General features: G+C 43.8%; 4 protein-coding genes across 6 annotated transcripts in view; all 4 read left to right on the top strand.

Annotated features, from left to right (window-relative positions):
* Positions 1-2070, top strand: part of LOC130390135 (protocadherin alpha-3-like) — a 2859-nt gene extending 789 nt beyond the window's left edge. Inside the window, exon 1 of the mRNA XM_056599901.1 lies at positions 1-2070. This exon is cut by the window's left edge and continues 789 nt beyond it. Within this exon, the coding sequence (XP_056455876.1) occupies positions 1-1929 (1929 nt within the window). The 3' untranslated portion in view covers positions 1930-2070.
* A 524-nt stretch (positions 2071-2594) lies between these two features.
* The window catches only part of LOC130390129 (protocadherin alpha-C2-like), a 60182-nt gene continuing 37776 nt past the window's right edge, over positions 2595-25000 (top strand). Inside the window, exon 1 of one of the 3 annotated variants that reach the window (XM_056599893.1) lies at positions 2595-5681. In XM_056599893.1, the coding sequence (XP_056455868.1) occupies positions 3300-5681 (2382 nt within the window). In that variant the 5' untranslated portion in view covers positions 2595-3299. Of the gene's footprint in view, positions 5682-13637; positions 16353-16387; positions 19681-25000 lie in introns of those variants that run through there. The other 2 variants (XM_056599892.1, XM_056599895.1) reach the window with 2 other exon arrangements.
* Positions 5973-9630, top strand: LOC130390134 (protocadherin alpha-3-like). Its single transcript, XM_056599899.1, has one exon. It carries the CDS (start codon positions 7078-7080, stop codon positions 9604-9606), a length of 2529 nt encoding a protein of 842 aa, XP_056455874.1. The 5' UTR covers positions 5973-7077; the 3' UTR covers positions 9607-9630.
* On the top strand, positions 10855-13597 carry LOC130390143 (protocadherin alpha-3-like). The gene has a single exon (XM_056599907.1). The coding sequence runs from the start codon at positions 10872-10874 to the stop codon at positions 13314-13316; it is 2445 nt and encodes an 814-aa protein (XP_056455882.1). The 5' UTR covers positions 10855-10871; the 3' UTR covers positions 13317-13597.

The raw sequence follows: 25000 nt of genomic DNA, 5'->3' as shown, positions 1-25000 counted from the left end.
GAATTAGTTTTACAGAAAGGTCTTGACAGAGAAAAGCAAGCTGTAATAAACCTAACACTATCTGCTCATGATGGGGGTACACCCGCTAAATCTGGTAATTCGCTGATTATTATTCATGTCCTAGATATAAACGACAATCTTCCAATATTCAGCAAATCTCTATACAAGACTCAAATAGCCGAGAACTCGCGCCCAGGTACAACCGTAATGGCAGTAAACGCCACGGACGCAGACGAAGGCGATAATAGTGAGATCGTATATTCTCTCAGAAGCAAAGATCAAGACCGCGTGCTTGACATTTTTCAAATTGACGCCGACACGGGCGTTATTACGTTGAAAGGAAACCTTGACTTTGAGGCAAAAAAGGCTTTTGAGATACGCGTCGAGGCCAGAGACAAAGGCCAGCCGCCGATGTCTGCTCATAGTAAAGTGCTAGTAGAAGTCATGGACGAGAATGACAACGCGCCTCAAATTACAGTGACGTCATTACTAGACAGGGTCAAAGAGGACGCCCCACTGGGCACCGCGATTGCTCTGGTGTCGGTCTCCGATAAGGACGGAGGACGTAATGGTGAAGTGAAATGTGAGGTCACGAAAAATATTCCTTTTAAATTGGAATCCAATTACAAAAACTATTACTCCTTGGTTGTTGCCGGTCCACTAGACAGGGAGAGCGCGTCCCAGTATAACGTCACCTTCATGGCTAACGACGAAGGGATTCCGCGTCAGTCCAGCCGAAGCTTTATTAACGTTTATGTTTCCGATATTAACGACAACGCTCCGCGCTTCTCAGAGCCCTCGGTTCGCATATACGTGAAGGAAAACAGCCCAATAGGAGCCACCATTAAATCGATTTCTGCAGTTGATGCGGACGTTGGTGAGAACGGCCTCTTGAGCTATTCAGTTCTAAACAGCAATAGGAATGCATTGCCGCTGTCTTCAATGATTAACGTGAATCCACAAACGGGAGAAATCACCAACCTTCAGTCTTTTAATTACGAGGAGCTCAAAACGTTTCAGTTTAAAGTTAAGGCCACAGACTCTGGAGTTCCTCCCCTCAGCAGTAACGTGACAGTCAATGTTTTTATCCTGGATGAGAATGACAACAGTCCCGGGATTCTACCCCCCTATTCTGAACATGGCTCCGTTAACAGTGAGAACATTCCCTACTCTGCTGAAGCGGGATACTTTGTGGCTAAAATCAGGGCCGTAGACGCAGACTCTGGTTACAATGCACTGCTTTCATATCACATATCTGAACCCAAAGGAACCAATCTCTTTCGGATCGGAACCAGCACCGGTGAAATCAGGACTAAGAGACGGATGAGTGACAATGACCTGACAACTCACCCGTTGGTGGTTTTGGTCTGTGATAACGGAGAGCCCTCCCTGACAGCTACTGTGTCTATTGATGTCGTTGTGGTTGAAAACACAGGAGACCTTCAGACTCAGTTCAGACACGTGCCGCTAAAGGAGGACAGCTTCTCTGCTTTAAACCTGTATTTACTGATCGCCATTGCGTCGGTGTCAGTGATCTTTCTACTGAGTCTCATCAGTTTAATAGCAGTCAAATGCCACCGGACAGACAACAGTTTCAGCAGGTACAGCGCCCCAATGATCACCACCCACCCTGACGGGAGCTGGTCTTACTCTAAATCTACTCAGCAGTATGACGTGTGTTTCAGCTCAGACACACTGAAGAGTGACGTAGTAGTGTTCCCTCCTCAATTCCCGCCTCTTGATGGAGAACTGATCAGTATAAATGGAGGAGACACTTTAAGCATGACTCAGACTTTGCCCAATCACGAGAAGGTAAGAATCAAACAAATACTACAAATCTGTTGCATGCTTGAAAAGGTGCAATTCTCACCAGTTTCCTCTTACAAAAGTTTTTCTGCTATTAAGCAAATGCATTTACATCATTTCTAGTCTCTTTTCTAAACCTCCCCTCATCTATGTTGCCCATGACAGCCCACAACATGACCTTGACCATGTATTGGTTTTGAATCGAGCTTTCTACGGTTCATATTTTTGTATAATGAATACGATGCCTTGAAGGCAATTTCCTCTTGGTAGACCAATCACATGTAAAAGATAGGAATAATATAACCTAAAGTGCTCAACTGGCTATAATTATGTCCTTTGTCACCTAGGGTTGATTATCTTTAAAGAGGTGTTGGCTGAAAATACTTCGCTGTATATGGTAATGAATACAAGCTATATTTTAATTATGTGAAAAGAATATAATACTTAATGTAAAACAAAAAAATGTTGGCCAATTGTACAACGGAAACAGTTATTCCAAATAGGGCATGCAATTGCTTCGTACGGAGAGAAACGTGCATTGCCTGTTTGCTGTTTCGTTAATGTATGTCTGACAACTTAGTAGTTACGACGTTGTTTGTCACAAGATAACTTTGGTTTGCGAATTAATTTGCGATTGCAGTGTTACAAGCATGCCCAAGAGGAAGCTGCTACACGATAAAGTTGTCTTTCGACTGGATGAGACATGTGATGCGTTCCCGACGCATCCGCGTTGTATTTGATAGACCGCTATCCATGGTCCTGAACATGCGGGTCCTGAAGCAGTGGGCTCTGAATATGCTGGTCCTGATCCAGCTGCATGTGTTCTGTCTGTTGTTGCAGGGGGACGTGATTCCACTCCAACAATAGTTAGATTTGTGAAACATTGGAGATGTTACCATCCATGATTTGCCATTTGATAAAATGGTTGTAATTGTGAAGCCTAATCATTGTAGTTAGTTTCCAGTCTGTTAGCAGTTCACTTTGAAACAATGAGCTATCTGCAAAAAATAACCTCATCCCTGTAGTTCTATACATTTCAAATACTGTCGGTCTGGCCACTTGGTAATCTGTTTCGTGTTGCATTTGATTGGTTGGCATTGGAAAGCACTGAGAAAAATTACATGGTATAAATAGTTATTTGCTTCCCGTTCGTATCGTGTCTTCGTTTAGTTGGAAATGGCTAATTTGGCAACGTTTGGAATGACAGCGGTGAATGTTCGATACACTTCCATCAGGTGACCAGAAGGGGGCAGTATAGACCACAAAATAGAAAGAATTGGAACGTAGGGCTGAGGCCACTACCCGGCTCACAACGACTCTCTGGGCTTTGTTACCAGAAACGCAGAAGGAGAATGAACTGCAAGGCATCCATCGTTTCACTATAAATAATTAGAAGGACATGTACACTCATTGGATTTACCATATTTTCCTGGATTATTTTTGAGGATTTCTCTGATTTTGACGTATTGGCCGTGTCGGACTCGCATGGTACTATGTCTGTATCTATTCAAAGGGGCTCCGTTGGTATACACATAGCGATTGTGTTACTGGATTTGTATTTTACAGCAGCGTACGGACAGCTCTCCTACTCTGTCTCTGAAGAGGCAAACCTCAGGACGTCTGTTGGAAACCTCGCGAAGGATCTTAACCTCAACCTGCAGGAATTGGGTTCGCGTAGGTTTCAGATTGTCACCGGTTCAAAAAAAAGGCATTTCGAGGTGGATCTAAAGACTGGTGTCCTCTTTGTCAAAGAACGGATCGACAGGGAGGAGCTGTGCGCCAAAGCTAGAAAATGCATCGTAAACGTAGAGGCAGTTATCAACGATCCTTTAGAACTTCATCGATTAGAAGTGAACGTTTTAGACATTAATGATAACGCACCGTGTTTCACAGAGATGTTGCAGTCGCTTAACATCGCCGAGAGTACACTCCCAGGACAAAAATTCGGCCTGGTAGAGGCATCTGATTTAGACATTGGCAAGAACAGCGTGAATACATACAAGCTCAGTCCTAATGATTATTTTTCGCTGGATATTCATAAAGGGGGAGACAGTCCGTCTGCCGAGTTAGTTCTGCAGAAGCCGCTAGACCGAGAGAAGCAGGCTCTGATAAAGCTCACGTTGACCGCAGTAGACGGAGGAAATCCTCCTAAATCAGGAACGTCACAAATAATTATTAATGTTTTAGACAACAATGATAATCCTCCAGTATTCAGTAAATCACTGTACAAAACACAAATTATAGAAAATGTGCCTACAGGAACCACATTGGTCATCCTTGAAGCAACAGACGCAGATGAAGGGGTAAATGGCGAAATTGAATATTCACTCAGGAGAAAAGGCCAGGATCTAATTTTAGATTTATTTGATATTGATTCTAAAAGCGGTGCAATAACAATAAAAGGTCCAATAGACTTTGAAGAAAACTCTGCGTTTGAGATCCACGCCCAGGCCAGTGACAGAGGCCAGCATCCGATGTCAGCTCACTGTAAAGTACTCGTAGAGGTAGTGGACCTCAACGACAACGCTCCGGAAATCACCGTGACGTTACTAATGACCGCAGTGAAAGAGGACGTTAAAATAGGAACCGCTATTGCTCTGGTTACCGTTCTTGACAACGATGATGGTATAAACGGTGTGGTAAAAGCGGTTATCGCCAATGATCCAACATTTAAACTTCAGACGAACTACAAAAACTATTATTCCTTAGTGGTTAACGGACCTCTGGACAGGGAGACCGTCGCCCAGTACACGGTGACTATTATAGCCACTGATGAAGGGTCCCCGCCTCTCTCGGGCACTGCCGAGGTCACCGTTCACGTTTCTGACGTCAACGACAACGAGCCCCACTTCACGGAGCCCGTGCTGAACGTGTACGTCAGAGAGAACGGGCCGGTGGGGGTCGTTGTTAAGACGGTTTCTGCGGTTGACGCTGATGCCGATCAAAACGGTCAAGTGAAGTATTCGTTTCTGCCGAGCAGTAGTTCACATTTGCCAATTTCGGCAATGATGAATATTGATTCAGAAACTGGAGAGGTTTCATCCCTTCAATCATTTAACTACGAGGAATTAAAATCGTTTCAGTTTAAAGTTCAGGCCACGGACTCTGGAGTTCCCCCGCTAAGCAGTAACGTTACTGTTAACGTTTGTATCCTGGATGAGAATGACAACAGTCCCGGGATTTTAGCCCCCTATTCTGAACACGGCTCCGTTAACAGTGAGAACATTCCCTACTCTGCTGAAGCGGGATACTTCGTCGCTAAAATCAGGGCCGTAGACGCAGACTCTGGTTACAATGCACTGCTTTCTTATCACATCTCTGAACCCAAAGGAACCAATCTCTTTCGGATTGGAACCAGCACCGGTGAAATCAGGACCAAGAGACGGATGAGTGACAATGACCTGAAAACTCACCCGTTGTTGGTGTTGGTTTGTGATAACGGAGAGCCCTCCCTGACTGCTACTGTGTCTATTGATGTCGTTGTGGTTGAAAACACAGGAGATCTTCAGACTCAGTTCAGACACGTCCCGCTAAAGGAGGACAGCTTCTCTGCTTTAAACCTGTATTTGCTGATCGCCATTGCGTCGGTCTCAGTGATCTTTCTACTGAGTCTCATCAGTTTAATAGCAGTCAAATGCCACCGGACAGAGAACAGTTTCAGCAGGTACAGCGCCCCAATGATCACCACCCACCCTGACGGGAGCTGGTCATACTCTAAATCTACTCAGCAGTATGACGTGTGTTTCAGCTCAGACACACTGAAGAGTGACGTAGTAGTGTTCCCTCCTCAATTCCCGTCTGTTGATGGAGAACTGATCAGTATAAACGGAGGAGACACTTTAAGCAGAACTCAGACTTTGCCCAATCACGAGAAGGTAAGGATCAAACACATCTTATTATGAATCACAACTGCTGCATGTTTGAAAAAGTGCAATTCTCAACAGTTACCCCTCACAAAAGTTTTTCCGCTGTTCAGCAAATGCATTTACAGAATTTCTAGTCCCTTTTCTAAACTGCCCCTCATCAATGATTCCCATGAAAGCCCTGAACATGACCTTTACCATGCATTGGATTTGAAGAAATGCATTCTACAGTTATTCTAATGAATACCATGCATTGAAGGCCTTTTCCTCTTGGTACACCAATCACATATAAAAGACAGAAATAATATAACCTAATGTGTTCAACTGGCTAAAATTATGTAATTGGTCACTTAGGTGGATTTTCTTTACAGAGGTTTTGGCTGACATACTTGGCTGCATGTGGTGATGAACACAATCTATATTTTAGTTCTTTGAAAAGAAGAGAATACTTAATGTAAAAGACTAAAATATTGGCCAATTGTACTTCGGAAACCTAGTTATTGCAAATAGGGCATGCAATATTATTTTACAGATAGACACATACATTGACTCTTCATTGTTCAGTTCATAGTGTCTGGCAACTTAGTAGTTACTTTCATTGCGTTTGCATTGGTACGGACATGGCTAAGAGGAAGCTGTGATATGAAGAATTTGTTTTTCGATTGGCCAGAGACGCGTGACATGTTCCAAACATGCCCATTTTGGTTCTTATGGACCGCTGTCCATGGGCCTGAACCATCCCTTCCTGAACCTTCGGGTCCTGAACCAGTGGGTTCTGAATATGATGGGTCTGAACCAGCTGCATGTGTTCTGTCTGCTGCTGCAGGGGGACGTGGTTCCACTCAAACAACATAGAAACAATGGAGATATTACCTTCCATGATGTGCCATCTGATGATTTTTTGTTATCATGATGCCTTAACATTTGACTGAATCTGTTAGCTGTTCAGGTATAAAAGATGGGCAATCTGCAAAAATGGCCTAATCAATGCAGCTCTGTACATTTCTAAAAAATCTCTGACTGGCCACTCTGATTTTTCAGTGTTGAATTTTGTTGTTTGGCATTGGATGTACCTGAGAAAAATCACTTCGTAATAATATTGATTTGTTTCCTGTTTGCAACGTGCCCCTGTTTAATTACATGTGGCTTATTTTGCTACAATTGGACTGACAGATGTGAATGTTTGATACACTTCTATCGGGTGACCAGAAGGGGGCATTATAGACCATAACATTGAACGATTTGTAACTAGGGTTGAGGCCACTCCCCGGCTCACGACGACTCTCTGGGCTTTGTTACCAGAAACGCAGAAGGAGATTGAACTGCAAGGCAACCGTCATTTCACTATTACTGCTAAGAAGGGCATGTACACTCGTTGGATTTACTTTCTTTCCCTGGATTACTTTGGATGATTTCTCTGATTTTGATATATGTTTTGGTCGTGCCGTATGGTACTATGTCGGTATCTATTCTAAGGAGCTCCGTTGGTATACACATAGCGATTGTGTTACTGGATTTGTGTTGTACAGCAGCGTCCGGACAGCTCTCCTACTCCGTTTCTGAAGAGGCAAACCCCGGGACGTCTGTTGGAAACCTCGCAAAGGATCTGAACCTCAACCTGCAGGAATTGGATTCGCGTAGGTTTCAGATTGTCACCGGTTCAAAGAAGAGGCATTTCGAGGTGGATTTAAAGACTGGGGTTCTCTTTGTCAAAGAACGGATCGACAGGGAGGAGCTGTGCGCCAAAGCTCGAAAATGCACCGTAAACGTGGAGGCAGTCATCAACGATCCTCTAGAACTTCATCGATTAGAAGTGAATGTTTTAGACATTAATGACAACGCACCATTTTTCACAGAGGTGTTACAGTCTATTAACATCGCCGAGAGTACTATTGCAGGAGTAAAATTCGGCCTTGTAGAGGCATCGGATTCAGACATTGGCAAGAACGGCGTGAATACATACAAGCTCAGTCCTAATGATTATTTTTCGTTGGATATTCATAAAGGGGGAGACAGTCCGTCGGCTGAGTTAGTTCTGCAGAAGCCGCTAGACCGAGAGAAACAGGCTCTGATAAAGCTCACGTTGACCGCAGTAGACGGAGGAAATCCTCCTAAATCAGGAACGTCACAAATAATTATTAATGTTTTAGACAACAATGATAATCTTCCAGTATTCAGTAAATCACTGTACAAAACACAAATTATAGAAAATGTGCCTTCAGGAACAACAGTAGTCATCCTCGAAGCAACAGACGCAGATGAAGGTGTAAATGGCGAAATTGAATATTCACTCAGGAGTAAAGGCCAGGATCTCATTTTAGATTTATTTGATATTGATTCTAAAAGCGGTGCAATTACAATAAAAGGTCCAATAGACTTTGAAGAAAACTCTGCGTTTGAGATCCACGCCCAGGCCAGTGACAGAGGCCAGCCTCCAATGTCAGCCCACTGTAAAGTACTCGTAGAGGTAGTGGACCTCAACGACAACGCTCCGGAGATTACCGTGACGTCACTAATGACGGCGGTGAAAGAGGACGCTAAAATAGGCACTGCTATTGCTCTGGTTACCGTTCTTGACAAAGACGATGGAATAAACGGTGTGGTAAAAGCGGTTATCGCCAATGATCCACCATTTAAACTTCAGACGAACTACAAAAACTATTATTCCTTAGTAGTAAACGGACCTCTGGACAGAGAGACCGTCGCACAGTACACGGTGACTATTATAGCCACTGATGAAGGGTCCCCGCCTCTCTCGGGCACTGCCGCCGTCACTGTTCACGTTTCTGACGTCAACGACAACGAGCCCCGCTTCACGGAGCCCGTGCTGAACGTGTACGTTAGAGAGAACGGGCAGGTGGGGGTCGTTGTTAAGACGGTTTTTGCGGTTGACGCTGACGTCGATCAAAACGGTCAAGTGAAGTATTCGTTTTTACCGAGCAGTAGTTCACCTTTGCCGCTTTCTTCAATGATGAATATTAATTCAGAAACTGGAGAGGTTTCATCCATTCAATCATTTAACTATGAGGAATTAAAATCGTTTCAGTTTAAAGTTCAGGCCACGGACTCTGGAGTCCCTCCCCTCAGCAGTAGCGTGACTGTTAACGTTTGTATCCTGGATGAGAATGACAACAGTCCCGGAATATTACCCCCCTATTCTGAACACGGTTCCGTTAACAGTGAGAACATTCCCTACTCTGCTGAAGCGGGATACTTTGTGGCTAAAATCAGGGCCGTAGACGCAGACTCTGGTTACAATGCACTGCTTTCTTATCACATTTCTGAACCCAAAGGAAACAATCTCTTTCGGATCGGAACCAGCACCGGTGAAATCAGGACTAAGAGACGGATGAGTGACAATGACCTAAAAACTCACCCGTTGGTTGTGTTGGTTTGTGATAACGGAGAGCCCTCCCTGACAGCTACTGTGTCTATTGATGTCGTTGTGGTTGAAAACACAGGAGACCTTCAGACTCAGTTCAGACACGTGCCGCTAAAGGAGGACAGCTTCTCTGCTTTAAACCTGTATTTGCTGATCGCCATTGCGTCGGTGTCAGTGATCTTTCTACTGAGTCTCATCAGTTTAATAGCAGTCAAATGCCACCGGACAGACAACAGTTTCAGCAGGTACAGCGCCCCAATGATCACCACCCACCCTGACGGGAGCTGGTCTTACTCTAAATCTACTCAGCAGTATGACGTGTGTTTCAGCTCAGACACACTGAAGAGTGACGTAGTAGTGTTCCCTCCTCAATTCCCGCCTGTTGATGGAGAACTGATCAGTATAAACGGAGGAGACACTTTAAGCAGAACTCAGACTTTGCCCAATAACGAGAAGGTAAGAATCAAACACATACTACAAATCACAACTGTTGCATGCTTGAAAATGGGCAATTCTCACCAGAGTTTCCTCTTACAAAAGTTTTTCCACTATTAAGCAAATGCATTTGCATCATTTCTAGTCTCTTTTCTAAACCTCCCCTCATCAATGTTGCCCATGAAAGCCCACAACATGACCTTGACCATGCATTGGTTTTGAATCATGCTTTCTACGGTTAATATTTTTGTACAATAAATACGATGCCTTGAAGGCATTTTCCTCGTGGTAGACCAATCACACGTAAGACAGGAATAATGTAATCTAAAGTGCTCAATAGGCTATAATTGTGTCATTTGTCACCTAGGGTTGATGATCTTTAAAGAGACGTTGGCTGACAATACTTCACTATATAGTAATGTTGAATACAACCTATATTTTAGTTAGGTGAAAAGAAGATAATACTTAATGTAAAACACAAACATGTTGGCCAATTGTACGAAGGAAACATAGTTATTCCAAATAGCGCATGCAATGGTTTCGTACGGATAGAAACGTGCATTGCCTGTTGTTTAGTTTCTGTTTAGCGTTCCCAACGCATCCGCGTTGTATTTTATTTTATAGACCGCTAGCCATGGTCCTGAACATGCGGGTCCTGAACATGCGGATCCTGAACCAGTGCACGCCGAATATGCTGCCCCTGAACCAGCTGCATGCGTTCTGTCTGCTGCTGCCGGGGGAGGTGGTTACACTCCAACAACAGTTAGTTTTGTGAAACATTGGAGATGTTACCCTCCATGATGTGACATCGGATAAAAATGGCTGTTATTTTGAAGCCTAATCATTGTAGCTAGTTTCCAGTCTGTTAGCAGTTCACTTTGATAGAAGCTACCTGCAAAAATAGCCTCATCCCTGTAGTTTAAACATTTCAAACACTTTCGGTCTGGCCACTTGGTAATCTGTTTCGTGTTGCATTTGATTGGTTGGCTTTGGAAGGCACTGAGAAGAATCACATAGTATAAATGGTTACTTGATTCCCGTTCGTATCGTGTCTTCGTTTAGTTGGAAATGGCTAATTTGGCAACGTTTGGAATGACAGCTGTGAACGTTCGATGCACTTCTATCAGGTGACCAGAAGGGGGCATTATAGACCACAACATTGAAATAATTGGAACGTAGGGCTGAGGCCACTCCCCGGCTCACGACGACTATCTGGGCTTTGTTAACAGAAACGCAGGAGGATAATGAACTGCAAGGCATCCATCGTTTCCCTATAAATAATTAGAAGGGCATGTACACTCGTTGGATTTACCACATTTTCCTGGACTATTTTGGAGGATTTCACTGATTTTGACATATTGGCCGTGTCGGACTCGCATGGTACTATGTCTGTATCTATTCGAAGTTGCTCCGTTGGAATACACATAGCGCTTGTGTTACTGGATTTGTATTGTACAGCAGCGTACGGACAGCTCTCCTACTCCGTCTCTGAAGAGGCAAACCCCGGGACGTCTGTTGGAAACCTCGCGAAGGATCTGAACCTCAACCTGCAGGAATTGGGTTCGCGTAGGTTTCAGATTGTCACCGGTTCAAAGAAAAGGCATTTCGAGGTAGATCTAAAGACTGGTGTTCTCTTTGTCAAAGAACGGATCGACAGGGAGGAGCTGTGCGCCAAAGCTAGAAAATGCACCGTAAACGTAGAGGCAGTCCTCAACGATCCTCTAGAACTTCATCGATTAGAAGTGAACGTTTTAGACATTAATGATAACGCACCATTTTTCACAGAGATGTTGCAGTCTCTTAACATCGCCGAGAGTACATTCCCAGGAAAGAAATTCGGCCTTGTAGAGGCATCGGACGTAGACATTGGCAAGAACGCCGTGAATACATACAAGCTCAGTTCTAATGATCATTTTTCGTTAGATATTCATAAAGGGGGAGACAGTCCGTCTGCCGAGTTAGTTTTGCAGAAGCCGCTAGACCGAGAGAAACAGGCTCTGATAAAGCTTACGTTGACCGCAGTAGACGGAGGAAATCCTCCTAAATCAGGAACGTCACAAATAATTATTAATGTTTTAGACAACAATGACAATTCTCCAGTATTCAGTAAATCACTGTACAAAACACAAATTATAGAAAATGTGCCGACAGGAACAACAGTGGTCATACTTGAAGCAACAGACGCAGATGAAGGGGTAAATGGCGAAATTGAATATTCACTCAGGGGTAAAGGCCAGGATCTAATTTTAGATTTATTTGATATTGATTTTAAAAGCGGTGCAATAACAATAAAAGGTCCAATAGACTTTGAAGAAAACTCTGCGTTTGAGATCCACGCCCAGGCCAGTGACAGAGGCCAGCCTCCGATGTCAGCTCACTGTAAAGTACTCGTAGCGGTAGTGGACCTCAACGACAACGCTCCGGAGATCACCGTGACGTCACTCATGACGGCGGTGACAGAGGACGCTAAAAAAGGAACCGCTATTGCTCTGGTTACCGTTCTGGACGAAGACGATGGTATAAACGGTGTGGTAAAAGCGGTTATCGCCAATGACAATGACCCACCATTTAAACTTCAGACGAACTACAAAAACTATTATTCCTTAGTAGTTAACGGACCTCTGGACAGGGAGACCGTCTCCCAGTACACGGTGACTATTATAGCAACTGATGAAGGGTCCCCGCCTCTCTCGGGCACTGCCGTCGTCACCGTTCACGTTTCTGACGTCAACGACAACGAGCCCCGCTTCACGGAGCCCGTGCTGAACGTGTACGTCCGAGAGAACGGGCCGGTGGGGGTCGTTGTTAAGACGGTTTCTGCGGTTGACGCTGACGTCGATCAAAACGGTCAAGTGAAGTATTCGTTTTTGCCGAGCAGTGGTTCACCTTTGCCACTATCTTCAATGATGAATATTAAGTCAGAAACTGGGGAGGTTTCAGCCCTTCAATCATTTAACTACGAGGAATTAAAATCGTTTCAGTTTAAAGTTCAGGCCACGGACTCTGGAATCCCTCCCCTTAGCAGTAACGTGACAATTAACGTTTGTATCTTGGATGACAATGACAACAGTCCCGGGATTCTACCCCCCTATTCTGAACACGGATCCGTTAACAGTGAGAACATTCCCTACTCTGCTGAAGCGGGATACTTTGTGGCTAAAATCAGGGCCGTAGACGCAGACTCTGGTTACAATGCACTGCTTTCTTACCACATCTCTGAGCCCAAAGGAACCAATCTCTTTCGGATAGGAACCAGCACCGGTGAAATCAGGACTAAGAGACGGATGATTGACAATGACTTGAAAACTCACCCGTTGGTGGTGTTGGTATGTGATAACGGAGAGCCCTCCCTGACAGCTACTGTGTCTATTGATGTCGTTGTGGTTGAAAACACAGGAGACCTTCAGACTCAGTTCAGACATGTGCCGCTAAAGGAGGACAGCTTCTCTGCTTTAAACCTGTATTTGCTGATCGCCATCGCGTCTGTGTCAGTGATCTTTCTACTGAGTCTCATCAGTTTAATAGCAGTCAAATGCCACCGGACAGACAACAGTTTCAGCAGGTACAGCGCCCCAATGATCACCACCCACCCTGACGGGAGCTGGTCTTACTCTAAATCTACTCAGCAGTATGACGTGTGTTTCAGCTCAGACACACTGAAGAGTGACGTCGTAGTGTTCCCTCCTCAATTCCCGCCTGTTGATGGAGAACTTATCAGTATAAACGGAGGAGACACTTTAAGCAGGACTCAGACTTTACCAAACAAAGATAAGGTAAGAGCAACAATTTACGTCATAACATTTGACTGGGCGTTTTTACTTTTCTCATGATCTAAACTGTTTTGCAGCAAATCTCAAGGCATCAAATCCATGTATTTCTAAACTTTACTGCATTATAAACCTTTTTTCTTCAACATATTTTTAATGATTTATTATTATGGAGTAAATAAGGCTCCTTCGTCAATGGCTATGGTAGCCACTGAATGGACCACTGTCCTTGGTGCTGAAACGGTATTCAATAGGCTTGTAACCGCGTTCCGCTAGACTGGAATGATTCATCCTCATAATGGAGCACAATAATTTGTTGTTGAAAATGTACTGCATTTGAATGTGATGTTAGCAGTTTCATACAGTTTTCAGTTTGAACGTCGTTGAACAGTTAATCTGGTATTCCAAGAGAATGGAAAATCCATTCTCTGGTTGTTTTGGAAAATGTACTGTACTTGCGTCAAGTGTCCACAAGGGGACATTGTAGACCATAACATTTCGACGACTGTAGTTCTTTGTGAAACTCCACCCAGGTCTGAGAGACGACTGCGTTTCTCCGGGCTTTGTTACAAAGACGAGCAGAAGGATAAAGAACTGCGGCCGTTGTGTTGGCATTGCTCCTGAATATACATCTATATTTGAGGGACGACTTTTCCAGGAACAACGGGCTAAAGCGATATTTCGACCCATTTTCTGTTCGTTTCGGATGGAATTATGTCACTGCATATGAGGAAAAGGAGGTGTATTTGGATATATCTGGCGGTTACGCTTTTCGGATGCTTTTGGAAAACTGTGTGCGGGCAGCTTTCCTATTCGGTGTCCGAGGAGATAAAAGCAGGCGCTTCCGTTGGAAATATTGCTAAGGATCTAAACCTCAATGTTCAGGATCTGGAATCCCGTACGTTTCAACTCGTTTCTGGCTCAAAGCGAAAATACTTTGAGGTGAATCTCAAGACTGGTTCTCTGTTTATCAATGAAAGAATCGACCGTGAGGAGCTCTGTGGAAAGACTACGAAGTGCACCGTAAACATAGAGGCCGTGATCAATAATCCGTTGAAATTGTATCATTTAGAGGTCAATATTGTAGATCAAAATGATAATGCACCCTTTTTCGTAGAAAATGTACAATCCCTCGACATCCCAGAAAGTACTCTAACCGGAGCCAAATTTGCACTTATTGAAGCATCTGATTTGGACGTAGGTAAAAACAGTGTAAGTACATACACGCTCAGTCCAAATGATTACTTTACTTTGGAAATACATAAAGGAGGTAAGAGTGTGTCCGCCGAGTTAGTGCTTCAGAAGGCGTTAGATCGGGAGAAAGAGGCCCTTATTAAGCTCACACTGACAGCAGTTGATGGGGGAAATCCTACCAGATCAGGAACATCACAGATTGTTATTAACGTTTTAGATATAAATGATAACCGCCCAGTTTTCAGTAGTTCATTGTTCAAAACGCGGATTTTGGAAAACTTGCCTCCTGGAACTAAAATAATTATATTAAATGCAACAGACGCAGATGAAGGTGTGAATAGTGATATTGAATACTCACTTAGAAGTAAAGGCCAGGATGACATATTTGATTTATTTGATATTGATTCTAAAAGCGGCGCAATTTTGATCAAAGGTCCAATAGACTTTGAAAAAAACTCTGCGTTTGAGATCCACGCGCAGGCCAGTGACAGAGGCCAGCCTCCAATGTCAGCTCACTGTAAAGTACTCGTAGAGGTAGTGGACCTCAACGACAATGCTCCGGAGCTCACCGTGACGTCATTGATGGATACTGTAAAAGAAGACGCTAAAATAGGCACCGCTATTGCTTTGGTCTCCGTTCTCGACAAAGACGATGGAAAGAACAGCGTAGTGAGGGTTGTGATCGCGAACGACGTGCCATTCAAGTTGGAAACGAACTATAAAAACTATTACTCGCTGGTAGTTAACGGGCTCATCGACAGAGAGACGATTGCTCAACACAATGTTAATATCGTAGCAACTGATGAAGGTACCCCACCTCTTTCCAGCTCCACCGTTGTCACAGTGCACGTGGCTGACGTTAACGACAACGAGCCCCGTTTCACGGAGACTCTGATGAACGTTTACGTCAAAGAGAATAGCCCAGTAGGTGTTTTTATTAAAACTGCGTCGGCAATTGATGTTGACGGGGGACAAAACGGTCGGATAAGTTACTCACTTTTGACAAACAGCGTTTCCTCAATACCTCTCTCTACAATGGTCAATGTTAATTCAGAAACTGGCGATATTGTCAGTCGCCAATCTTTCGACTATGAAGAGTTAAAAACGTTTCAATTCAAGGTTAGGGGCACAGACTCCGGTATTCCTCCCCTCAGCAGTAACGTGACAGTGAATGTTTTCATCCTGGATGAGAATGACAACAGTCCCGGGATTCTACCCCCCTATTCTGAACACGGCTCCGTTAACAGTGAGAACATTCCCTACTCTGCTGAAGCGGGATACTTTGTGGCTAAAATCAGGGCCGTAGACGCAGACTCTGGTTACAATGCACTGCTTTCTTATCACATCTCTGAACCCAAAGGAACCAATCTCTTTCGGATCGGAACCAGCACCGGTGAAATCAGGACTAAGAGACGGATGAGTGACAATGACCTGAAAACTCACCCGTTGGTGGTGTTGGTTTGTGATAACGGAGAGCCCTCCCTGACAGCTACTGTGTCTATTGATGTCGTTGTGGTTGAAAACACAGGAGACCTTCAGACTCAGTTCAGACACGTGCCGCTAAAGGAGGACAGCTTCTCTGCTTCAAACCTGTATTTACTGATCGCCATTGCGTCGGTGTCAGTGATCTTTCTACTGAGTCTCATCAGTTTAATAGCAGTCAAATGCCACCGGACAGACAACAGTTTCAGCAGGTACAGCGCCCCAATGATCACCACCCACCCTGACGGGAGCTGGTCTTACTCTAAATCTACTCAGCAGTATGACGTGTGTTTCAGCTCAGACACACTGAAGAGTGACGTAGTAGTTTTCCCTCCTCAATTCCCGCCTGTTGATGGAGAACTGATCAGTATAAATGGAGGAGACACTTTAAGCAGGACTCAGACTTTGCCCAATCACGAGAAGGTAAGACACATGAACGTTCATATTTGATTATTCTGTTGATGCATTTACTGTCTGTATTGGATCATCCTAATCCGAAACTACGTTATGCTGTCCCATCTGAAACAATACTTTAAAGACCTAGCTATTAAACAAATGCAGCTAATGGTTATATCTATTCGATTTGATAATGAGGAGTGTTATACACATGAACAAATATTAACGGCTATCAAATAAAATGGTAATTAACTTATAATAATAATAATCATCTTCATGATCACAAAACTTCTCATGATTATTATTGTTGTTTGTATAATGAAGGTATTATAGAGGTATTGTTGTTTCGTAAATGGTTGACACGTTACTTTTATTCATGAACAACAAATACGTGAATGTGCCTTTGCATTTTTGGTGGGCATATTTGCTTCCAAAATAAATTGCCCTGGGAGAATTTACATTAGCATAGTTTAGAAAAAAGATTACTCTGACATTTTCGAGACATCCCCGTTATTCTTAATCCTAAATGAATGGTTAACAAAGTAAACAAAGTAAACAAAGTATCAAGATGCTGTCTTTCTGAAATTCTTTCAAGTCAAAAGCCAATTAACTGACGTTAAATATAATGAAGAACCAACGTTAGATCACTTGTGTTCATTAATTAACGCGTAACAATTAAAAGGAACAAAAAAATAATCTTGTTTTCCATATGGTTGGTCACATTACCATTATAGCCCGTTGTCACATAGCTTTTTCTGAACCTTTATTTCCTCATGACAGACACGTGGTGTCGCTTGAGACCGTGGAAAAATATAGAGGTATCAGACTCCTCCTCTGTTTAACCAACGGCGTCAGTCTGTAGTGCTTTGTGGTCCAGGAAACATTCGGATGAAGTCGTAGGAGAAGGGTTGGACCGTGGCATAAAACTGGATATTCCTCATGTTTCGTGGATCGAGGATTTATCTCTTTTGATATTTCGGCGATGGCTGCTTGGCAACGATACGATCATGTGTGGATTGTACTCTCCGTTCTGCTTTGTTTCTGTGAATGGTCCGTTGCACAGATATCCTACTCTGTTTCCGAAGAGGTGGACAAAGGAACCGTAGTCGGGAACCTCGCCAAAGATTTAAACCTCAATCTTCAACAATTGCAATCCAGGAATCTTGAAATCAATTCGGGTTACAAAATGCAGTATTTTCAGGCTGATTTGAAAAGTGGATTTCTATATGTTAACGAGAGGATAGACCGAGAGGAGCTTTGTCCTAACACGGTAAAGTGCTCTTTAAACGTAGAGGCCATGTTGAGTCATCCGCGAGATCTTCGTAGAATAGAAATTGATATTCTCGACGTAAATGACAATTCACCATCTTTTTTGGAGGATATTAAGATAATCGATATGTATGAGTCCACATCTCCGGGAGACAGGTATCCATTACCGACTGCTCATGATGCAGACATAGGTAGTAACGCAATAAAGACTTACAAATTGAGCCAAAATGAACATCTTTCTTTGGATGTGCAAAGTAGTGAAGACAACAGTCTTTCTGCCGAGTTGGTGTTGCAGAAACCATTAGACCGAGAGAAACAGGCCGTAATCACACTGACTCTGACCGCTGTAGACGGTGGTAAACCCCCCAGATCAGGGACACTGCAAATAACCGTTAACGTAATGGACGTGAATGACAACACTCCCGTGTTCAGTCAATCTCTCTACAAAGCGCAGATTGTTGAAAATGCTGAAATAGGAGCCACGTTATTAACTCTCAGCGCTACTGACTTGGATGACGGTGTGAATAGTGAGCTTGTCTACTCGTTTGCAGCAAAGGGGCGCAAAGACCCCAGTGATGCATTTTCACTGAACGAAGAGACCGGTGTTATCACAATCAAAGCAAACATTGATTTCGAAGAAAATCAAGCTTACGATATTCGTGTCCAAGCAAAAGATAAAGGAACACCTCCTCGTATTGGACATGGCAAGGTTTTGGTCGAGGTGATCGACATAAATGATAATTCACCAGAAATAATTGTCTCTTCTGTGTTGAATCAGGTTAAAGAAGACGCTGAATTAGGTACAGTCGTGGCTTTGGTTACTGTGACAGATAGAGACGGAGGCAAAAATGGCCATGCAAATTGTATAATTACTGGCTCTGTTCCTTTTAAACTAAAGTTAAACTATAAGAATTACTACTCTTTGTTGGTTGACGGTGCTCTTGATAGAGAGAGCGTTTCTCAGTATGACGTCACAATCACGGCTACGGACGAGGGGACTCCACCTCTCTCTAGTACCAATGTGATCACCGTCCACGTTTCTGATGTTAATGACAATCCACCGCGTTTTCCTCATCCGGTCATAAATGTTTATGTGAAAGAAAACAGCCCGACGGATCAAGTCATTCATACAGTAACCGCTACTGACGCAGATTTAGGAGAGAATGCAAAAATAACGTACACTATAATTAATGAAGTGTCCATGCCTGTGTTATCAATGGTTAATATCAACTCAGATACTGGTGAAATAGTTTGCCTTCAGTCTTTTAATTATGAAGAAAAAAAAATATTTCAGTTCAAAGTTAAAGGCATCGATTCTGGAGTTCCTTCACTGAGCAGCAACGCCACTGTTAACGTTTTCATCCTTGATGAGAATGACAACAGTCCCGGGATTTTAGCCCCCTATTCTGAACACGGCTCCGTTAACAGTGAGAACATTCCCTACTCTGCTGAAGCGGGATACTTTGTGGCTAAAATCAGGGCCGTAGACGCAGACTCTGGTTACAATGCACTGCTTTCTTATCACATCTCTGAACCCAAAGGAACCAATCTCTTTCGGATCGGAACCAGCACCGGTGAAATCAGGACTAAGAGACGGATGAGTGACAATGACCTGAAAACTCACCCGTTGGTGGTGTTGGTTTGTGATAACGGAGAGCCCTCCCTGACAGCTACTGTGTCTATTGATGTCGTTGTGGTTGAAAACACAGGAGACCTTCAGACTCAGTTCAGACACGTGCCGCCAAAGGAGGACAGCTTCTCTGCTTTAAACCTGTATTTGCTGATCGCCATTGCGTCGGTGTCAGTGATCTTTCTACTGAGTCTCATCAGTTTAATAGCATTCAAATGCCACTGGAGAGACAACAGTTTCAGCAGGTACAGCGCCCCAATGATCACCACCCACCCTGACGGGAGCTGGTCTTACTCTAAATCTACTCAGCAGTATGGCGTGTGTTTCAGCTCAGACACACTGAAGAGTGACGTAGTAGTGTTCCCTCCTCAATTCCCGCCTGTTGATGGAGAACTGATCAGTATAAACGGAGGAGACACTTTAAGCAGAACTCAGACTTTGCCTAATCACGAGAAGGTAAGAATAAAACACATCATATTATAAGTCACAACTTTTTTTTTTTCTTTTCTCTAATACCCCTCATCAATGATGACCATGAAAGCACTGAACATGACCTGGAACATGTATTTGTTATGATTTTAAGCTTTCTACTGTTAATGAATACCATGCCTTGAAGGTATTTTCCCCTTGGAACACCAATCGACAGAAATAATGTAACCTAATGTGTTGAACTGGCTATAATGTAATTTGTCACATAGGGTTGATCATTTTTGAAGAGGTGTTGGCTGACAATAATTCGCTGTACGTGGTAATGATTACAACTTGTATTATTTTATATTGCTGTGAAAATGAAGAGAATACTTCGTGTAAAATACTAAAATATTGGCCAATTGTACTACGGAAAAATAGTTGCATAATTGCATAGTAATTGCAAATAGGACATGAAATCGTTTTTCCGGATAGTAACGTGCATTGCCTGTTCGAAGAATAGGTAATGTAATTGTATATATGAATGTTTGTTGCAAGATACTTTAGTTTGCAATTTCGTTGCGATTGCAGTGTTACAAACATGGCCAACAAAAAGCTGTGACATGATATAGCTTTCTTTCGATTGCCCAGAGACATTCTCACTCCGAGCGCGTCGATTTCTGACGAACGGTCAGTGACTTTTGCTTCAGTTTCTGACGCAAAAGGGTACCCTTGCGCTGCTTTTTTAGACGCATGGGGTTTTCAACTAGTTACAATGTAACCCTTTGACGGGGGACCCGATGGCTGCACATAGAGACGCTATGAGCATTCATATCCCATTGGCTAACGGAGGACCTTGCGCTTCTTTTTTCGACGCAGGGGGTTTTTCACTCATTGCAATGTAATCCCTCCACGGCAATATATGAAGCTATGAGCATTCATTCCATTGGCTAACGGAGGACCTTGTGCTTCTTTTTTCGACGCAGGGGTTTTTCCACTCATTACAATGTAATCCCTCCACGGCAATATATGAAGCTATAGGCATTCATCCCATTGGCTAACGGAAGAGCCGATGGCTGCACAATAACGGCGATTTTACAGTGACATCTGTGACATTCCTCAACACAACTACACCAACGTGTCCTTGTTAATTACACAACATGTATGGGTTAAGGCTCTGGGCATCAGTTGTCCTGTTTGGTGCTTTGATTGAGAGAAACAATCGTTTTTTTGATCAGTGTTGGGTAGCCGAGCGTTGGGTTCCGTTGGGTTCCGAGCGCGTCGATTTCTGACGGACGGTCAGTGACTTTTGCTTCAGTTTCTGACGCAAAAGGGTACCCATGCGCTGCTTTTTTAGACGCATGGGGTTTTCAACTAGTTACAATAACCCTTTGACGGGGGACCCGATGGCTGCTGAACTTGGCCCTGAACTTGGCCCGTTCGGACCCCGAGGGCAGGAAGGGGGGGGCCTGCCCTCGGGGTCTGACCGGGCCAAGTTTCGGGCAGGAAGGGCCCCCCCTTCCTGCCCTCGGGGTCCGACCGGGCCAAGTTTCGGTGTGGAGGTCCCAGTTAGGCCCTAGAATAAGGTATTAAAATTTCAGGGCGGTAGGACCTTCCTATCTCAAAAACTGTTTTTCCACCACATTCTGAACCATTAGGTCTTGCAGGCTACACTTCTGAGGGGCTTTGTCCAAATGACACTCCATTTGGGAAAACTTTTTTTCTCTAAGGGCTAGAACTCCAAATCTCGGATATGTCGTTCACGGGGCCCCGGGAAATGTGTGTAAACATTTTAGCATCCCTAGCTATCTCGAAAAGGTCGGCAAAGGGGCGTGACCTCCAACAGTACAGTACATGTACATAAGACAGAGGTTAGTTTCTAGTCCCCATTTTTTGTGGGATGGAGGTGTACATTCGTGGCTAAAGGTGTGTAGACACAGCTGGCCTGTGGCCACGTTTTTGAAGTCGGGGGTCAAAAGGTCAAAAGGAGCCGGCACCACGCCGCTTATGAGATAACAAAAAGTTAATGTGTGTTTCTCTCATAACTTTTTGTCATTATTAAAGAGAGGCCTGATTCTCAGATATGCATGTTGGATGGCTAGGGTGTAGGTCTGGGAAGAACTTCAGGCCAAAATCTTGCAAGCGAGCCGCTGGGTGAGTTGCAACGAGATGGAGCACTTGCTGAGTCATTTCCTGTAGTGCTGGAGCCACAGGTTGAAGCGTATGCGTCCTTTGAGACCCTCTTTGATATATAAGAGACCCTATACATATACAGCTTACTTAAATGTTGTCGACTCAGTCACCTATTGCATCACTTCCTTTAAGGCTTCGGCCTCCTAATTGATCATTGTAGGCTATAATTGAATGCCCTCTTTCATATATATATAATACCTCCACCACTGGGACGTGGCAACAATTCTCCAAATCCATATGGGGAGGAGTAAAATCAGGAGAAGGAATGACCTCTCACAAATATTTATTTAATAAATTGTTTCAAATAACCCTCCCTCGTTAAATCAATGAGCTTGGTGTTTTGCTTTCAAAAATTAGTTATAGAAAAAGTCTAAACTGCAGAAAATAAACACATCCAAGCGGCCTTTTAAGGATACCTTGGAATATCTGTCTATTTTTCAACCATCGGACCCTAGTTTACGACAAAAACAACCCAATTTACGGCAGCTCCTTTGCCGCGTGAGCCACGTATCAGAGGGGGCGGTCGATAGCAACCACCATAGCAACCATGACGGTCAAGTGACTGGATTCAGCCCCGTTGAAAAAAATAGAATAGCCTACCTCCCTACACACTCAGTAGATTAATGATATTTAAATTATTATGACCATGAAGTCTTTATTTGCATGGGTTTACATTTCGTTGTGTAGCATGGAAAAATCGGAGAAACACTCCCATTCAGAATGCATTGGTTTACACTTCGTTCTTTGGAGCACGGTTATTTTTATTTATTTATTTATTATGAGGAGTTGAGGATTTTTCTGCAATAATCCATATCCAATGGAAAACCCGTTGGCTTTTTGTCAAGGGAACAGAGGGCGACGCTCACTTCCGGGTTTGCCAACATACGTCATCCCTCTCCACCACTCTATACTGTAAAAACACATGTTCAAGATGAATGATAATGCATTAATTTATTCTGCAATAGTAACATGGTAAATAAATGGCAAAAATAGGCTGAGAACGAATTCGTATTTACGATATTGTAGCGACCCTGGGACAGTTAAATAGTTTGTGTGTTATGTGTTGCATTGTATTTCGTTGTCCGTTATAACAGTCGTTCTGTGTGCATGTATTGTAATGTTCTTCTTGTCAATCAGTGTGGGGGCGAATCATTAGGTCAGCTGGGGGAGGGCCTTGAAAGAACACGAGGGTGGGGGCCTGCACATGAGTGAGACCGTGTTGGGGGTTGCCGGGGTAACCGGGGTTTGTTTTCGGTGGGATTTCTGCCGTTGGTTACGGGTTTCAGTGACCTGGTTTTGGTTCATTAAAAGTTCCTTCAATTACTAATGACTCGACATCGTTATGTCACCGGCGAGGTCATTACAATATGTTCAATAAAACGTAATCACGGACAAAATACGTTTTTTAGACAAACGTAATTGAGAATGCCGAATAGTTCTCTGGGAACGTAATTTTGATGAGAAAGGGTTGCTCTGTCAGTTGTCAAAAAAAGCGCACGGACGTGGCCTCTATAGCAACGACCTCAGCGTCAGAAACTGAAGCCACTCCGAGCGCGTCGTTTTCTGACGAACGGTCAGTGACTTTTGCTTCAGTTTCTGACGCAAAAGGGTACCCTTGCGCTGCTTTTTTCGACGCATGGGGTTTTCAGCAGCCATCGGGTCCCCCGTCAAAGGGTTATTGTAACTAGTTGAAAACCCCATGCGTCTAAAAAAGCAGCGCATGGGTACCCTTTTGCGTCAGAAACTGAAGCAAAAGTCACTGACCGTTCATCAGAAATCGACGCGCTCGGAACCCAACGGAACCCAACGCTCGGCTACCCAACACTGATCAAAAAAACGATCAAAAGCACCAAACAGGACAACTGATGCCCAGAGCCTTAACCCATACATGTTGTGTAATTAACAAGGACACGTTGGTGTAGTTGTGTTGAGGAATGTCACAGATGTCACTGTAAAATCGCCGTTATTGTGCAGCCATCGGCTCTTCCGTTAGCCAATGGGATGAATGCCTATAGCTTCATATATTGCCGTGGAGGGATTACATTGTAATGAGTGGAAAAACCCCTGCGTCGAAAAAAGAAGCACAAGGTCCTCCGTTAGCCAATGGGATGAATGCTCATAGCGTCTCTATGTGCAGCCATCGGCTCTTCCGTTAGCCAATGGAATGAATGCTCATAGCTTCATATATTGCCGTGGAGGGATTACATTGCAATGAGTGTGTGGCATAATGGAGAGAAGGGGGGGGGGAAAGTTGCTCGACAACGCCACCTGGGGAATTGCACCCCAGGAAATACAACCTTGGCCCTGTACTTTGGCCAACCAGAGGTCACACAGATTCGTTGCACGTTTGGTATAAAGGACGAGAGACGGACTTACAAAAGATGTAATTTTATTTATCTACGGTAAGCAGAATTAAAAGAGCTCAGGGACCTCAACAACCAATGAAGTGTCAAGTCAAAGTAGAAATAAATACAACAGGTACAGAGCTAGGCGGTAGCGAGGCGGTCAGACTAAATAAACTCAAAACCACAAAAGAACCACTACAAACCAAATCAAAGCCTGCCGCCCGCTACACCAGCTCCTGTCCTGGAAACACAAGAAAGAAACACAGAATTACACTACTGTTGTGGCGAAACACTCAGGTTGTTACGACAATCATTTAAAACAGAGGACTATAATAAAACACACACATACACAAACCCAACAGCTATGTTAAACTAAACAGAAAATAATCCGTTGAACCCCAAAGCAATAGATCAGAAATAATAAGAAAATATTGATATGCTTAACCCCAAATGGGTCAACAAAACGCAACACAAAAATATATGTATGTATAGGATTTAACCCAAACAAATAAACTAAAGAACACAAACACAAAAAGATGAAAGGAAAAGCAGACAATTAACCAAACCGATAAGAATTGTGGTGGGACTGAAAACTTAGCGCTGCGTGGGAATGCAACCGCCACATCGGACTGTGTGGAAAAAGGCAACGGTGCCGGAGCAGCCGAAGATGATGAAGACGACGGAGTGGATGGAGAAGACGAAGCGGCTGGCGAAGACAGAGCGGCCGCCCCAGGACCGGAGGCCGTGGATGGTTTACGTTTGGGGATCGCCAGGTGTAGGCTACGTCACAGAGCCGTGCAGGGCAGCTTCACCAGAGCACAGGAGGAGGA

This window comes from Gadus chalcogrammus, chromosome 10 (assembly GCF_026213295.1).
Source record: "Gadus chalcogrammus isolate NIFS_2021 chromosome 10, NIFS_Gcha_1.0, whole genome shotgun sequence".
NCBI lineage: Eukaryota > Metazoa > Chordata > Actinopteri > Gadiformes > Gadidae > Gadus > Gadus chalcogrammus.
This window is presented reverse-complemented; position numbering and strand designations above follow the sequence as displayed.